The sequence below is a fragment of the Nematolebias whitei genome, chromosome 7, assembly GCF_014905685.2.
Source record: "Nematolebias whitei isolate Nwh7 chromosome 7, NemWhi1, whole genome shotgun sequence".
In the NCBI taxonomy this organism is placed as follows: Eukaryota; Metazoa; Chordata; class Actinopteri; order Cyprinodontiformes; family Rivulidae; genus Nematolebias; species Nematolebias whitei.
In genome coordinates this window covers 3,609,325-3,626,893 of record NC_056504.1, presented here as the reverse complement: position 1 = coordinate 3,626,893, position 17,569 = coordinate 3,609,325, and the positions used below count along the sequence as shown (strand labels likewise).

The following is a 17,569-nucleotide window of genomic DNA, read 5'->3' as shown; positions in this document are numbered from 1 at the left end:
TGTGTGTGTGTGTGTGTGTGTGTGTGTGTGTGTGTGTGTGTGTGTGTTATCCTGAATGCCACTGTGGCCTGCTCTACCTTCACTTGGTAAGCTTTCCTGTGGGAATGAACGAAAGCGAAGCCATAAATGTTTTTTGTGAAACGGCACAAAGCTTCAGCTCGTTCCTGCAGGTTGCCATTTGAATTTCTTTGGTCCCTGATGAAGGCAGCCCTGGTCCAGGTCACATGGCAGGCTGCTTCTGTCATCTGATGTGTTTTCAGGAACAGTTTAACATCACGGGGCGGTGCTGTTTGAATTCATGCCTGATGTAAGATCAGTGTCTGTGTCGTGTTGCACAGCTAACATGACGGCGCTCCTGCAGTGTTCTTGTGTGGAGCTTTGACAATCCTACAACCTGCGCTGGCTTTAACTGTGGATCAGTCGGAGGGAAGAACTCGCGTGAGAGCCTTCAGTCAGTAAGATGGCAGAAGTGCTTGTTTCTAAAGGACTCCTGACCATGGTGCATCATGCTGTGGTTAACAGCTGTCTGTGTGACACATCTGGAAGCACCATGACTTCATGATGCTGAGCTGACCCAGGTCTGTCTGATCTGTGGGTTCAAGCTGAACACAGGGAACTGTTGCGTGATGGGGTCATATCTGTGGAGGCTGACTCGTGTCCTATTAGTACTTAGTACTTTGTTGGTACGTTGCTAACCCTGAGTACAGTAAATACAGTAACCTCCCAGCTGGTATGGTTTCTCCAGTGGAATGACACCCCCCCGCCCCCCAGGCTCATCATTTTTAATTCCAAGCACTGATTGGACTCCTGGACAAAGCCCAGACGTTCTGTCGTTCTGTTCCAGGTTTCAGCCGAGGCACTTGACAGAATCGGTGCAGGTAGTGAACCTTGATTAGTTTCTACATTATTACCGTCAGCGACCCGCTGAAGCACAGTGGGCCAAAACATTATGACCACTGGCCTTGTATGCTGCCAAACCTGTGCACCTCCAGAACCACGATCCTTTGCAGCGTGGACCCCAGAAGGATTTGTGTTATCAAACATCACGGCCTTTAGTTTGTGGATTCATGATTTAAAGATCAGCAGCATGTTCTAGGAGACACTCCAATATGCTCCTCCCACCTCCAGGACTTTGAGGAGCAGCGGTTCAGCACAATGCTCGTCGTCATGTTTTGCTCTGACTGTGTCAGTCTTACTCCTTTGGGATCCTGAAGCACCTTCTCCCTCGGAGCTCCTCCCAGATGACCAGCCATGCTTTGGAACTGGGCTTAAAGCCAGACGCCTGATCTTTCTGTGCTATTTGTGCATCACTTGTTTACACGATACTTTACAAGAGCAAACTGTGTTGTGTTTATTTTTTTACCAAAGTGTCATCGTTGAGGCCAGGGCTATAAGAGAAATGAGTCTTGTTCCGGACCCGTGGACCCTGATGGAACCGGTGCCTTACGTAGCCAAGTCCAACTCTAGTGTGGAACAATCTCCTCCACAGACTGAGCCATGTCAGACTCGGTGCTCCCCGTTAGTTTTGATGCCATGTATTCGTGGGACCGTGCTCCTCTGGACTGCCCCTACAGACAGCACCATGGACCGGTTCTGTCAGACCATGTTCCAGACCCGCCCGCCTTCAACCCACCACTCAAACATCAAGTGGTTTCTGTTTGCAGTGGCTTGAAAAAACTACTGTGTTGAAATTCTTTGTTTTGTTGCCGTACGTTGTGTAACCTAATCGAGTTTTAATGTTTAGAAGTAATAATTATACGAAGATAAAAACCTGTCACCTGTATTCATATGTTCTCAAGAGCTTGTGTCTCCACCTTCTGCAACAGCTCCAGCATCGGGTCTCTTCAGGTCCGCCTCTGTGATGCTGGTCTAACTAACTTCTGGACATTTTGTCCATGTTCATGTCCACACTGGTGCAGCTCCTTCAGCTTGGACGGTGCTGCTCGTGTCCAACGATCTCAACTCAAACCAGATTCTCAGTTGGACTGAGGTCTGAGCTTCAACTGGACCTTTCCAGGACCTTTACCTGGTTCTCCTTAAACCAGGGGAGTGTTCTTCAGCAGGATGTTTAGGCTCGTTGTCTTGCTGGAAGTGGACCTCTGTCCCAGTCTCTGGAAGACTCGAACCAGTTCCTCTCAAAAACTTATTCACCTTTCCTTTGACTGAGTTTCCAGTCTGTGCTGATGGAAAACATGCCCACAGCTTGATGCTGCCACCACCGTGCTTCACAGTAGGGATGCTGTTTTCAGCATGATGAGAGGTGGTGGATTCACTTCAGACATGATGTCATCCTTGATGCTTGGTCTCATCAGACCACAGGTCCTTCCTCCAATCAGTCCAGCTGTTTGTCTACACAGAGTCTTATTCCTCTTTCATGAAGTCCAGCTCCGAGCACGTTCTAGAGGTCCATTGGACAGATGCTCCCACCTCCATCAGGGTTTGGCCTCCTGGACTTTTCTATGATCTGCAGAGTCTTGGTGGATGGCCCTCTCTGGGCAGGTTTGCTGCGGTGGCATCATCTTTTTATTTCCCAATAATGGATTTAATGAAACTCTGGTCTGTCCAGGGGTCTGGAACATGTCCCTAGAGCTGCATGGACAGTTCCTTGGTCTTCATGCTGTCTGTAGGTGTTGACCTGGTGTTGATTAAATTAGAACGGGTAGAGACTGCTCACAGATGGATCTTACTGACCAGCTTCTGATGGGCTTCAAAGTAAAGGGGCTGAGTACTTATGCACACAGCACTTTCCAGCTATATATATATATATTTTAAAAATATAAATAATTTTTTCCCTCATTTAACTTCTTTAATTTGGACAATTATTGCTTATTGTCAGATTAAATTCAAATTATTTTCCAGGCTGTCAGCAACAAAACGGGGTGAGTACTTCTGCAGCCCAGTGTCAAAGGAGACGACCAGTGGACTCTCCACTTGTCATTTAACGTTAAGAATTTCTATTTTTGTACGGGCCGTCTGTTGTCTGTGTTTAAAGTGAACTTTGTGCACGCTGGGTTTGTGGGTCCGGTCCTTGCTCTCTGGTGGATCTGTTGGAGGCGCAGCGCCCTGTGGATGGATCCTGGCACGTTTAGGAATCAAAGCCTTACTGGGATGAAATGGACGTGTTTTCTACGTGGACTGTTTTGATATTGTGTTGATATTGTACATGCAGATGATGTAATAAGATCCCGTCGTGGATTCTGTTCTTTTTTTACGCCTCAGGTGTGCTCTGATCAAATGTTTGCTTATGCAGAAATCTATTTTTCCCATAGAGATGACAAATATGCACTTGTATTTTATATGAAAAAAACATGAATCTAATCTTTTAATGTTTATATGGAATAGAAAACAATTTGTGATTAGACACTACCACAGAATATTTCTTAATTATTCTGCCTGTTGGCACAGGTAGACTGTACAGAAAAGGGAACAGAGAAATTATAAAATGTGTATAAAATGGTCCCAAAGCCTGCTCAGAAGTTTCCTCCTTCACCCGTCGCTCCGTCGGTTGCTCCTGAAGTGTAAAGAGCACCGGTAGTTTTGTAACAAACAGTTTTTGCTTGTTTTGTCTTCTTCTCTTTGTTTACTGCGTTTCAGATGTTTACAAGCTGCTCGTCTTACGCCGTGTATCCATGTGCAAAAAGCTACAGAAAGTTTGTAAAACAGGAAGGTTGATTGAGACCAATAATTAAAAAGAAATCTGTTACTGACTGCGTCCTCTGTGTGTTCTCTCATGTCCACCAGGAAACAAACAAACAAACAAAACTCATCAGTCAGATATAAAAGAGAAAAATCCAAAGTTTATGTTGAAAGTCTGTCGTCCCCCGAGCTGCTCATTGATCATCAGGCTTCAACACCCCCCAACACCCCCCCACACACACCGGGGGGAGGTTGTGTTTGTTTACTCAGGCACCTGTAGATCTGGAGCCTCCTGCTTCTCCTTCATGTCCATGTATGTAGAGGAGTCTGGAAGGTGAACATCATGTTTTATTATTGTACCCATTAAATAATCTGGTCATCAACAGATTAAAAACGTCTAATTAATTATTAAGACTCCTCTTGACACTGGATGATAACCCTGTCTGGACCCAGACTTTTAAAGAGGCTTCATCTTCACTCCACCTTGACCTAAAGATAAGTTCTCACGCCCAGCTGTAGGACAAAAACACAGTTTTACATATGGGGGCAGAAACATGGGTGTGCTATGGGGTCTCCAGTTTCTCCTATTGTTGCCAACCTGTACATGGAGGAGGTAGAAAAGAGAGCCTTGACGTCCTTTTCAGGGACACCACCAAGTCATTGGTTCAGGTATGTTGACGACACCTGGGTTAAAATCAAATCTCAGGAAGTCCAACATTTTACTGACCACATCAACTCTGTGGATAAATACATCAAGTTCACACGAGAAGATGTAAAAAATGGCAGGTTGGCTTTCTTGGACTGTGAGGTCTCAGTTTCTGATAGAGGACTTTTGCAAACTGAGGTGTACCACAAACCCACCCATACAGACCAGTATTTGCAGTTTGACTCCCATCACCCTTTGGAGCACAAGTTAGGAGTCATCAGGACTCTGTACCACAGAGCAGACAGCGTCCCCACTAGCTCAGGAGCCAGGCAGAAGGAGAAATCCCACACAAGACAGGCTCTAGAGCAATGTGGATATCCTAACTGGGCCTTCCTGAAAGCAGAGAAGAAACCCAAACAGGACTCCAGTCAGCCAACAGGTGAAAAGGAGGAACCCAGACCCAGACCAGTGGTCATTCCATATGTTGAGGGAGTATCAGAGAAACTGAGACGTTTATTTTCTAAACATAACGTCCCAGTGGCTTTTAAAAGCACTAACGACCAATTGTTAGACTGATGGTCCTTCTTGATCATGTGAACAGCTGGTTTTGGATGTCAACAACAAACTGGTAGATCCACTAGGAGAAGGTGCTATTTATAAGACTGAGTTTGTTGCAGCTCCTTAAACTGAAGAAGTCTTTTGGATACAAGACGAAACGTTTCAACAAGTTTTTAATTAAAAAAAAATTTTTTATCCATCCAGAGGACCTGTTAGACAAAAACACAGTGTTTTATTCACTCATGTTTTGTTACAAACTAACGAATGAGTATAGGAACAAATTACTTGATCATAGCACTTCAGAAATGAAGATAAGTAGATTTGGACAGATTTGTCATAAATGCTGATAATCGTCATTGTGAACGTTAGACTGGGATGAGTCTGGGCAAGGTGTTTTTGATACGCCACTGAAGACCTGTGAAGACTGAGGTCGTCAACCAGTGTGAAGAGGGGCTTACATTACATTTCAAAACACACATAAACTCCCCAAGGATAAAAGCAGGTGACAACCTAAAGACCCTTTAAAAAATTAGAATATCATGGAAAAGTTGTTTAACTTCCATAATTCCATTCAAAAAGTTAATCTTTAATAGAAGATACATTCAGGGCCCACAATTTAAATGATTTCAAGTATTTATTTGTTTATTTTTACATAATTTGAGCTTCCAGCTCATGAAACCCACAAAAACAGGAATTCAAAAAATTAGAACACTGTGAATAAATCAGGCCAAATGTTGCAGGACATGAATGTTTTAAACTGAGTGTGACACTAATCTTCTACTAAACTCAAAGCACCGGCACGTTTCCCCAGGTGTCATTAAATTACTTCAGTTCGGTTCAATTGTCTCAGTTCGTTCAATATGGGGAAGACTGCAGACATAACAACTGTCCAGAAGACCATCATTGATGCCCTCCATAGGATGGGTAAGACACAACAGTTCATAGCTAAGGAGGCTGGCTGTTCATAGAGTGCTGTGTCCAAACATTTCAATGGAAAGTCTAGTGGAAGGGCAAAATGTGGCAGGAGAAGATGCACCATCAAAAGAGATGACCGTGGGCTTCAGAGGATCATCAAACAGAGAAGATCCAGAATCTGGCAGAGATCCAGAAAGAGTGGAATGAGGCGGGAGTCACAGCTTCAAAAACCACCACATTCAGACGCATTCGGGAGATGGGCTACAACTGTTGGGTTCCTCGGTCCTCTTTTCTGATGAAAGTAAAGTGTCTTTCATTCGGAAATCAAGGTCCCAGGGTTTGGAGGAAGAAGGGTGAGGAACAGAACCCATACTGCTTGAGGTCCAGTGTGAAATATCCACAGTCAGTCATGATTTGGGGTGCAATGTCCGGTGCAGGTGTTGGTAAACTCTGCTTTCTTAAATCCAAGGTCACCACAACAGTCTACCAGAATGTTTTAGAGGACTTCATGATTCCTTCTGCTGAGGATCTGTATGGAGATGCAGATTTCATCTTCCAGCAGGACCTGGCCCCTGCCTGTGCCGCCAGAAGCACCAAAACCTGGTTAGATGTCCATGCCACAGTGCTTGACTGGTCAGCCAACTCACCAGAACTAAACCCCATTGAGAATCTATGGGGTCTTCTCAAGAGGCAAATGACGAGCACCACATGCAACAACAAAGAAGATCTGACAGCATCAAGGAAATCTGGGCTTCCATAACTCCCAGTCAATGCCACGTCGCATCGAGGCAGAGATTAAGACAAAGGGATTCACAACCAACTATTGAAGATTGACATATCCTTTTGAAAGAACCATATTTTGATTTATTTCTTGTGATCCTAATTTCTTTTTTTCTGCAAAAACCGAGTAGAGTTGGCTGATGTCTTCACATTATTCAAATTTTTTGAAATCCTGTTTTCGTAGGTTTCATGAGCTGGAAGCCCAAATTATGTGAAAATAAACAAATAAATACTTGAAATCATTTGAATTCTGGGCCCTGAATCTATCATCTACAAACCGGATTCCAAAAAAGTTGGGACACTAAACAAATTGTGAATAAAAACTGAATGCAATGATGTGGAGGTGCCAACATCTAATATTTTATTCAGAATAGAACATAAATCACAGATCAAAAGTTTAAACTGAGAGAATGTATCATTTTAAGGGAAAAATCTGTTATTTACAAATTTCATGGTGTCAACAAATCCCAAAAAAGTTGGGACAAGTCCATTTTTCCCACTGTGTGGCATCTCCCCTTCTTCTTACAACACTCAACAGACGTCTGGGGACAGAGGAGACCAGTTTCTCCAGTTTAGAAATAGGAATGCTCTCCCATTCATGTCTAATACAGGCCTCTAACTGTTCAATCGTCTTGGGCCTTCTTTGTGGCACCTTCCTCTTTATGATGCACCAAATGTTCTCTATAGGTGAAAGATCTGGACTGCAGGCTGGCCATTTCAGTACCCGGATCCTTCTCCTACGTAGCCATGATGTTGTGATTGCTGCAGAATGTGGTCTGGCATTATCATGTTGAAAAATGCAGGGTCTTCCCTGAAAGAGATGACGTCTAGATGGGAGCATATGTTGTTCTAGAACCTGAACATAGTTCTCTGCATTAATGGTGCCTTTCCAGACATGCAACCTGCCCATGCCACAAGCGCTCATGCAACCCCATACCATCAGTGATGCAGGCTTCTGAACGGAGCGTTGATAACAACTTGGGTTATCCTTGTCCTCTCTGGTCCGGATGACATGGCGTCCCAGTGTTCCATAAAGAACTTCAAATCGTGACTCATCTGACCACAGAACAGTCTTCCATTTTGCCACACTCCATTTTAAATGACCCCTGGCCCAGTGCAAACGTCTGAGCTTGTGGAGCTTGCTTAGAAATGGCTTCCTCTTTGCACTGTAGAGTTTCAGCTGGCAACGGCGGATGGCACGGTGGACTGTGTTCACTGACAATGCTTTCTGGAAGTATTCCTGAGCCCATTCTGTTATTTCCTTGACAGTGGCATTCCTGTTTGAGGTGCAGTGACGTTTAAGGGCCCCGAGATCACGAGCATCCAGTAGTGTTTTACGGCCTTGACCCTTACGCACAGCGATTGTTACAGATTCTCTAAATCTTTTGATGATGTTATGCACGGTTGATGATGATAACTTAAAAGTCTTTGCTATTTTACGCTGGGTAACACCATTCTGGTATTGCTGCACTATCTTTCTGTGCAACAATGGTGGAATTGGTGATCCTCTTACCATCTTGGCTTCTGAGAGACACTGACACTCTGAGAAGCTCTTTTTATACCCAATCATGTTGTCAATTGACCTAATTGGTGTTAATTGGTCTTCCAGCTGTCCATTGTATGCTCAATTTCCTTTTTCCAGCCACTTATTGCTACTTGTCCCAACTGTTTTGGGATTTGTTGACAATGAAATTTTGAATCAACATATTTTTCCTTTAAAATGTTACATTTACTCAGATTAAACTTTTGATCTGTCATCTATGTTATATTACGAATAAAATATTGACATTTGCCATCTCCACATCATTGCATTCAGTTTTTATTCACAATTTGTTTAGTGTCCCAACTTTTTTGGAATCCGGTTTGTATTAAAGATTAACTTTTTGAATGAAATTATTGAAGTTAAACAACTTTTCCATAATATTCTATTTTTTTTTGGGGGGGGAAAGGTCTGTATACAAAGATAAAGTCTCCCCCCACCCACATTACCCCCATTCAAAAATGTAAGTTTGGACTGTTCTTCTATTTCCACTTGATGATGTGGTAAAAATCAGTGATGTATAAATCAAAGAACTACGGTGTCTACATGACGACAATATTCCTGTTGCTGGTGAATGCTATTTGTACTTTTTTAAACCACATGCTCTGGATTGTTTAGAAAAGATCTAGACATGTACAAAACTTTTACTTTTACTCCAACTTTAACTTAGATGTTCAACCCACAGATAATCAATGAACTCTGAGCAGATGTGGACAGAAAATCAGCATAAAGCATTACCCCCTCTCATAAATGTTCTTATTTCCACAGCTGAGCGCACTCTGGCCAAACACTGATAATATAGTAGACCTTGAAATGCAACCTTGGAGTTGAAGCTGGAACAGGACCAGCTGGTTCCAGTACAAGTTTAAAGATGTAAAGACAGTAAGCTTTGCTCCACAAAGACAGTAAAGGCAACAGATAAACTGTGTGGCAGTCTGATTTTCTTCATTCCTTCACCTGTGTTGGCTTGGTATGTATTCACCTGTTGGAAGGTTTATGTGGATTTGCCGGGTGTAAAGGAGCAGCAGGAACAGACAGAAGCCCATGAAAGAGGTGACTGTAGAACACACCAGGAAAGAGTAACTGCTCTGACTGTTGATCACCTGCAGGAAGAAACACAAATACTTCAGATTATCTGCATTTACTGATACATGCTCAATAATCCAGGTAGACAAATCTAACCAGGCTGAGTCGGGTCTTCTGGACAGATTCTTCTTGTTGATGCGTTTCGTCTTTTATCCAAAAGACTTCTGCAGTCTGAGGAGCTGCAGCAAACTCATTCTTATAAATAGCACCTTCTCATAGTGGGCCATCCAGTTTGCTGGCCTGCAGATGAGTGTAGACCTCAGAGTCCTATGATGGACTCTGAGGTCTACACTCATCTGCAGGCCAGAAGTCACTCTTTCAGGGATGAAGATGTTCACATCCTTGATAGAGAGAAACGTTGGTTTAAGAGAAGAGTGAAGGAAGCCATCTTTGTGAAGAGAACTTGCCCAGGGGTGCAGGCCTCTGTGTCAAACTGTCCACCTCTTACAATGCTGTTATTGCTAGTATCACTCAGCCCTCTGTGAATAGCAAGCGGCCATAAGGGTGCTAACGATAGGTCGTTAGGCTGATGGTCCTCCTTTATCATGTGATCAACTAGATTTAGCTGTCACCAGCAAACTGGTTGATCCACTATGAAAAGGTGCTATTTATAAGACCGAGTTTATTGCAGCTCCTCAGACTAAAGAAGTCTTTTGAATTAAAGATGAAACGTTTAATAAAGAAGAATCCGTCCAGAGAACCTGACTCAGTCTGGTTAGATCTGCTGTTACTGCTGACAGAAACCGTCAGGGTTGATTCAAAACTAGACTTTGACAAAAAAAATAAATAAATAAAAATTCAATGTCAAAATAAAACTGTATTTCTACAGTTTTATCCATCCATCCATCCATCCATCCATCCATCCATCTGTTCATCCATTCATTTTTTAATTTAATTTCATCCACTTCTCCTTTCCAAGTCACAGGATGCTGGTATCTCTCTCTGCAGTCATTAAGTGAGAGACAGGGGACAACCTGAACAGGTCTCACTCACATCTAGGGACAATTTAAAGTTACCAACAAACCCAAGAGAAAATCCCGGGGAGGCAAACCTGCAACCTTCTTGCTGACAGGCAACATCTCTAACCACTGTTTCCCCTAACCCCCCCAGAGTAATACTAATTAAATTAAATTATTTATTGTAAAATAACTTCCCATGGGCTCACCACCTGTGGGAGGGGCCAAAGTGGTCGAGTGCAATGTGGGATGGGTGATGGCCGAGGGCGGGGACCCTGGTGGTCTGATCCTCAGCTACAGAAGCTGGCTATTGGGACGTGGAATGTCACCTCTCTGGTGGGGAAGGAGCCTGAGTAGGTGTGTGAGGTTGAGAGGCTCCGGCTAGAAATAGTTGGACTCACCTCAACACATGACTCTGGCTCTGGAACCAGTTTTCTTGAGAGGGGTTGGACACTCTTCCACTCTGGAGTTGCCCCGGTGAGAAGCGCCGAGCAGGAGTGGGCATACTTGTTGCCCACCATCTTGGTGCCTGTACGTTGGGGTTTACCCTGGTGAACAAGAGGGTAGCCTCCCTCTGCCTACGTGTGGGGGGACGGGTTCTGACTGTTGTTTGTGCTTATGCACCAAACAGCAGCTCAGATTACCCACCCTTTTTGGAGTCCTTAGAGGGAGTACTGGAGAGTGCGCTTCATGGAGGCTCCCTTGTTCTACTAGGGTACTTCAACGCTCACGTGGGCAATGACAGTGAGATCTGGAGGGGTGTGGTTGGGAGGAATGGCCCCCTGATCTGAACCCAAGTGGTGCTCTGTTGTTGGACTTCTGTGCTCATCATGGATTGTCCATACCAAACACCATGTTCAGGCATAAGTGTGTCCATTTGTGCTCTTGGCACCAGGACACCTTAGGCCGCAGTTCGATGATCAACTTTGTTGTCGTCTCATCTGATCTGCGGCCGCATGTCTTGGACACTCGGGTGAAGAGAGGGGCGGAGCTGTCCACTGACCACTACCTGGTGGTAAGTCGGCTCCGATGGTAGGGGAAGATGCCGGTCAGACCTGGCTGACCCAAACGTATTGTGAGGTCTGCTGGGAACATCTGGCAGAGTCTCCCGTGAGACGGAGCTTTAACTCCCACCTCCAGGAGAGCTACGAACATGTTCCGGGGGAGGCGGGGGACATTGAGTCTGAGTGGGCCATGTTCCATGCCTCTACTGTTGAGGCGGCTTATCGGAGCTGTGGCTCCAAGGTTGTCAGTGCCTGTCACGGCAGTAACCCTCGAACCTGGTGGTGGACACCAGTGGTGAGGGATGCTGTCAGGCTGAAGGAGTCCTATAGGGCTTTTTTGGCCTGTGCGACCCCGAAGCAGCTGATGGGTACCGGCAGTCCAAGCGGCATGCGGCTTGGGTGGTCGCTGAGGCAAAAACCCGGGAGTGGGATGAGTTCGGAGAGGCCATGGAGAATGACTTCCGTACAGCTTCAAGGTGATTCTGGTCCACCATCCGGCATCTCGGGGTATGCCACCAACACTATTTATAGTGGAGGTGGTGTGCTGCTGACCTCAACTCGGGATGTTGTGGGTTGGTGGTGTAAAGACACTCTTATCTACTGTGCTGTATTGCTTGATGTATCACAACTGTATCTGTCCTTTATTTGTATCTGCTTGGCTTTTGGATCTGCTTGTCTTTTGGTATCAACAAGTACAGAATGAACTAAGTCAGAGAATATATTTGAGTTCATTGTGTACGGGACATGAACTAACAGGGAGCTGCTGGCGTTTGTCCCACCTGATGACAAGATCACCAGCAAACTGGAACAGCAGTTTTTTTTTTTTTTTTTTTTTTTTTTTTCTTTGTGAGCTCAGTTTAAGTGTAGAAACATTGTGAAGTGTCTGGGCTGCGGGTGGGCTTTGGGCCTTGGGGGCGGTCAGTGTTGGGGCCGGTGCTTGGGTTCCTCCTGGGCTGTTCCGATTCTTTTAATCTAGGTTCCTGGTTGCGATGGACGGCACTCTGACCGGGGTGGCTGCCGGCTTTTGGCGGGGGGTCGGCTATGGTAGTGTACGTGTGGTCATTGGTGGTGTAGGGCGGCGGTTGGGGGCGTGGCTTCGTCTCATCCGGGCACTGGCTGGTCTTCCTGTGTGGCATTTGCGGTGGGGGTGCTCTGTGTGTGGGGGGGTGCATGGGTGGCGTGCTGGGGCGTCTCCGGGCCTATGGTGCGGAGCTCTTGATGTGAGAGCCGGCCCTCCTCGGCTGTGGCTCCCTGCTGCTCTGCCCCTTGGGCTGGGGCCGGCCTGTGGTCGCTGTCAGGTAGATGGTGCATGCGGTCGGCCCGACAGAGATTCTGTCGGGCTATCTGTGTGTGCCTGTTGGTTGCTCGGGTTGGGTTTTTGGTGGTCCCCCCTCTCTTGGATCAATTTGGGCCCCACGTTTGGTGTGGGGTCCACTCCCCCCGGTCGTGCCCCCCTTTGGCGGGGGACTCCCTTGCCGCCGGTGCGTTGGTGGCTCTCGGTGTCTGGGCTGGGTGGTGGGGTGCACGTCGGTCCGCCCTGGTTGCTGCCTGGCGGGGCCTGGGTGCCCTGGCTCTGTCGGGGCTCTGCTAGGGGGTGGTATGGCCTCGGGGCTTGGGGCTCGGTGTCCATGGCCGGATCTACTTGGGGGGGGCATGGGTCGCTGGCCGGGCCTGTGGGCTCGTCGTTGCAGCTTCCTGGAGGCTCTGCATTGTGGTGGCTGGGGTCACCCGGTTCTTTCCTCTGCTCCTCTCTGGGGGGGTGCGGTTCTCCCTGTTGGGAGACTCTTGGGGCTCCGGGCCTGTGGGCCGCTGTGTGTCTGTGGCTCCGGTCCTCCCTATGTTGCCATTGTGTCCTGGGGGGGCGGGTCTGTGGGCCCCCGCGTCCACTATTGGGCATTCTTTTGGAGAAATCTGGTGGTGGTGGGCGTGCTTGCGCGGGTGTTTGGATTCAGGTGCTTTGACAGATGCACGCTAGGTTGGGTAGTGGCGGAAGCTAGATGATTCCTTGTGCGATGTCGAATGTTTCATGGTGATATTGTGGGTGGCATTGTGCTGTGCATGTTGTTTTGTCATCGTGGTCTCTCGTCTTATCTTCTTCTTTTTTATTATTTATTTATTCTTCTTTCTTCTCTTTCTTTAAAAAAAAAAATAATAAAAAAAAAAATAATAAAAAAATTGAGCGATGATGATAAGTTCATTGAAACACTTCACAATGTTTCTACACTTAAACTGGAACAGCAGTTAAAAGGACTTCCAGGAAAGGAAGACATCAGTTTGAACTAGTTTAGACAAAGAACTGAAAGATTTGTGACACGTCTTTGGGTGGAGCTTTTGTGCTTAAATACAGAAGAAACTGAAGCTCCGGTCAGACGCGTCTTGGGTTTTTGCTGTATCTCTGTTGGTTTGGGGTAAGAGTGTCTCCTTTCAGCTGAAAGCTTTAATAAATGTTGGTAATACTTTTTAACTTGAATCTCTCTGACTGATTATTGTGTCTTTTCTCCATGTATCTCCGAACCAATGAAAGGAACAGGTGAATAGGCTGAAAAGTCTGAGTTGTTGTGTTGATTTATCCTTGACATTTTTGGTGCTGAAAACCCGGGATACTGGAGAAGGATGATTAGTAACCGGAAAATTGGACATCAACACGGGTTATTCAGTGCAGTTCCACAGGCCAGCAAACAGGTAAGAAGAACTATATTTATCCTCTCTGTGGCGTTGCACGGAGTGATCGTGTTGTAAAATATTTTTGTCAGTAGAAATTGAGTGTAAAAGTTTTTTGAAGTAATATATCGGTTGTAAGCTTGTGTAAGGATTAGAAAATACAAGTTGTGATTAAAAGAGGCAGGTCGAGGACCTGGCCTATAGGGGTCTGGGACCCCTGTGTGAGTCAATGAAGTCTGGGACTTCTGTCAGTCGGGAGTGGCGCCCCAAACTTCTTCCTAGATGCGGGGGAAGGTAGCCAGGTTGGATTGAGTTTTCCTGTGGAACGTGAGTGCTCACAAATAAGAACAAGAGTTGACCACACATGTGTGAGAACTGTCAGAGAAACTTATTAAATGGTGATGACAGGTTCCGATGATTATTGAAGAAAAGTGTATTTTTTGATTGTGAGAAACAAACAGAAAGCTGTTCAAAACGAGATCGGACAAGAGAGAGTGACTGAAGTGAGTGAAAGAGCTGAGCAGCGAGAGTGTGTGTGTTTGAGGAGAAGCTCTTTGCAGTGTGATTTTGGTTGTTTAAATTGCTTTGCCGTCAAGTGAGAAAACGAGTCATTTTGTGTAAAAGATAATGTTATACAGACAAACGTGACAAAATGAACGATGAATTTCACGCAGACATTGACGACTCGGGGTGGGGACAGGGACCTGGGTTCCTCTTGAAACACAGATCGACAAACAAGTAACATACTGGACGAACCATGATGACTTGACAAAGAAATAAATAAATAAATATAACTCAGGTAGTAGTGAAACAGGAAGGCCCACTGAGTTCATGCAAACCTTTAGGAGGATTTTTACCAAAACAACTGCAAACGCTGAGACAGGAAATAACAAAAAAAAAAAAAAAAAAAAAAAAAAATGCAGAAAGAACAAGAAGTGAGCGGGCTAGGAAAAAGAAAATGTAAAACGGACAGAGAAGAAGCGGAGAAACAGTTGAGAAAGTGTGAAAAATTAATCGTGTCATGGCAAGGGATTAAAACACACTCTGCAGCAGGCAACACCGGAAGTGAAGTGTAGAGCAACCACACAGCAAGTGAAGTCGTCTCTTTCCCCGTATCCGGTACCAGAACAGACCGCCTCAAAGGGAGGGACCTCCGTTAACAGGGAGGAACCGCCCGCCCCCCCCAAGGGGGCTGCACCCATCCATTGAACCAACAAACTAACACAGGGGATGCTGGTTTTAGAAAATACCAACACCAACCCATTTAGACAAGCAGCAGCACCATCAGGTGGACTGTTGGAGGAACAGCCTAAAAAGCCTGACCTGTTCAGCACCTCCATGGCCCCAAACAAAGATTTTTGCACCTCTTCCACTCATAAACAAAGAGGAACAGGGGGTAGCAGTCAGTCCAACTTAAATTACAGCATGGGCTCAGGGAAGGACGAAGAGGCGAATAAAATAGAAGAACATATAAAAGAAACCTTAGAAAGAACGGTGGCTCACAGCAAAGAAATGATTAAACATCGCGAGCACAGAATGGAGAGATTAGAGCATGAGCTGCAGGATACACAAGGAAAACAACCTGTCAGAGTATTGATGACTGCTAGAGGACATTTGATACCTGAACAGGAAGAGCAGGAAAATTTCCAATTGATAACAGAGGAGGAAATAGATCATGAAATTGAAAAAAATAACCATCCCTCTGGTAGAACCCACACAATGACAACAAGAGGATTAGATAAAAAAAAACTTGATGAGGCTGAGTACACGTTTCCGTTACTACAATCATCTGGGGGTCGCCAGAAATATGTGCACTGCTTTGAAGAAAATATGTTGGGAACCACTGGACTAGAGCACTCGGAAGGAGTTACAAGCTTCAGCCAGTGAGATGCAGAGACTGAGCATACATCAATTGTTGCCCGAGTTCTTCACCAGTCTGAGCTTCATGGGAGAGTGACAAAGAGAACTGTTCAAGAAAACTCACGTCAAATCTTGACCTGGGCTGACTGCCGAGAATCACTTGACCATGGAGTCTTGCACATGCTGCTTGGCAAACTCTAGAGTTTACCATTACCAACTGCAGTCTTTGTATGTTAGGAAATATCTTATGAAACACTGGACAGATTATAACAGTTTGTAAATCATGAAAGATGGTGAGGAATATCAGGGAATTCTGAGCCCTTGATTTAATCGAACTGCGTGCTGTGTTTAGAAGTTTGTGATGAAGACAAAATGTTCCTTACTGATCCAACCAGCACCTGCAGCATCATCTCGCCTGTGCTGGCACTCGTCACCAGGACTACCGTAGCACAACCTGGAAAACACAAAATCACAACCAGGGAGATACATCTGAAATAACTGCATCTTTTATTAGGATGATATGAAAATAAATAAATAAGAGTGGTAAGAAAGAGTTTACAAATGACTGGGCTACTAAAGCAACAGTAATTAGAGAGACAGGTAGGAAGGCACTTGGTTTGTCATCTGATCAGATAATAGATGATAAGGAAACCTGGTGGTGGAATATTGAAGTGCAGGAAGATGTTCGGAGAAAGAGGTTTGCCAAGAAGAAATATGACAGGAATATAAGGAGATGCAACGTAGGAATGGTAATGTTCTAACAAGTGAGGAGAGCATGATGGGAAGATAGAAGGAGTACTTTTAGGAGCTAATGAATGAAGAAAATGAAAGAGAAAGAAGAGTAGAGGTCATAGAAACTGTGGACCAGGAAGTGGGAAAAATTAGTGAGCGTGAAGTCTGGAAACCTCTGAAAAAAAATTAAGAACAGGAAGGCAGTAGGACCTGATGACATACCAGTGGAGGTTTGGAAATGTCTTGGAGAGATGGCAGTGAGGTTTTTGACTCAAATATTCAATGGCATATTTGAGGGTGAGAAAATGCCTGAGAAATGGAGAAGAAGTGTGCTGGTGCCAACTGTTAAGAACAAGGGCAATGTACAGAGTTGTAGCAACTACAGGGAAATAAAGTTGATGAGCCACACAATGAGGTGGCACAGTGGCACATTTGGCAGAGCTGCTGCCTCTCAGCAAGAAGTTCCCTAGATCGAATCCCAGCCAAGGATCGTTTTGGGTGGAGTTTGCATGTTCTCTCCGTGCATATGTGGGTTTTTTTTCCGAGTACTACAGTTTCCTCCCACAGATCAAAAACATGTATGTTAGACTGATTGGTAACTTTAAATTGTCTCTAGGTGTGAGTGAGCGAGTGAATGGTTGTTTGTCTCGTTTGTCTTTATATGGCCCTGTGATGAACTGCAGACCTGTTCTGGGTGTCCCCTGCCTCTCGCACAGTGACTGCTGGACATGTGAACCAGTGACTCCCGCGATGCGGAAAGGAAGAAGCGGGTAAAGATAATGGATTGATGGATGGATGGATTGACTCAAATATTAGATTGTGCAGTTTTGGAATAGAGTATTTTTCTGGACTGGAATATGATGATTAAATATGTTTGGCCAAACCATTTCACAACTTGCTGTCCTCTTTGCTTTGAGGATGATGATGGAGAAGTACAGTGGGGGTCAGAAAGAACTCCGTTGTGTCTTTGTGAATTTAGAAAAAGCATATGACAGGGTGTCGAGGGAGGAGGTGTGGTATTGATTGAGGAAATCTGGAGTGGCAGAGAAGTATGTTAGACTGGTAAAGGACATGTATGAGGATAGCAGGACATGTTCGACTGGTACAGGACATGTATGAGGACAGCAGGACATGTTATACTGGTACAGGACATGTATGAGGATAGCAGGACATGTTAGACTGGTACAGGACATGT

At 45.2% G+C, this 17,569-nt stretch overlaps 1 protein-coding gene across 1 annotated transcript in view; it reads right to left on the bottom strand.

Annotated features, from left to right (window-relative positions):
* Window positions 1-3,898: 3,898 nt before the first annotated feature.
* The window catches only part of mfsd4aa (major facilitator superfamily domain containing 4Aa), a 41,412-nt gene continuing 27,741 nt past the window's right edge, over window positions 3,899-17,569 (bottom strand). Inside the window, exons 8-10 of the mRNA XM_037679075.1 lie at window positions 16,026-16,096; window positions 9,058-9,178; window positions 3,899-3,963 (exon numbers count right to left, since the gene is read on the bottom strand). Of these exons, the coding sequence (XP_037535003.1) occupies window positions 3,899-3,963; window positions 9,058-9,178; window positions 16,026-16,096 (257 nt within the window). The remainder of the gene's footprint in view (window positions 3,964-9,057; window positions 9,179-16,025; window positions 16,097-17,569) is intronic.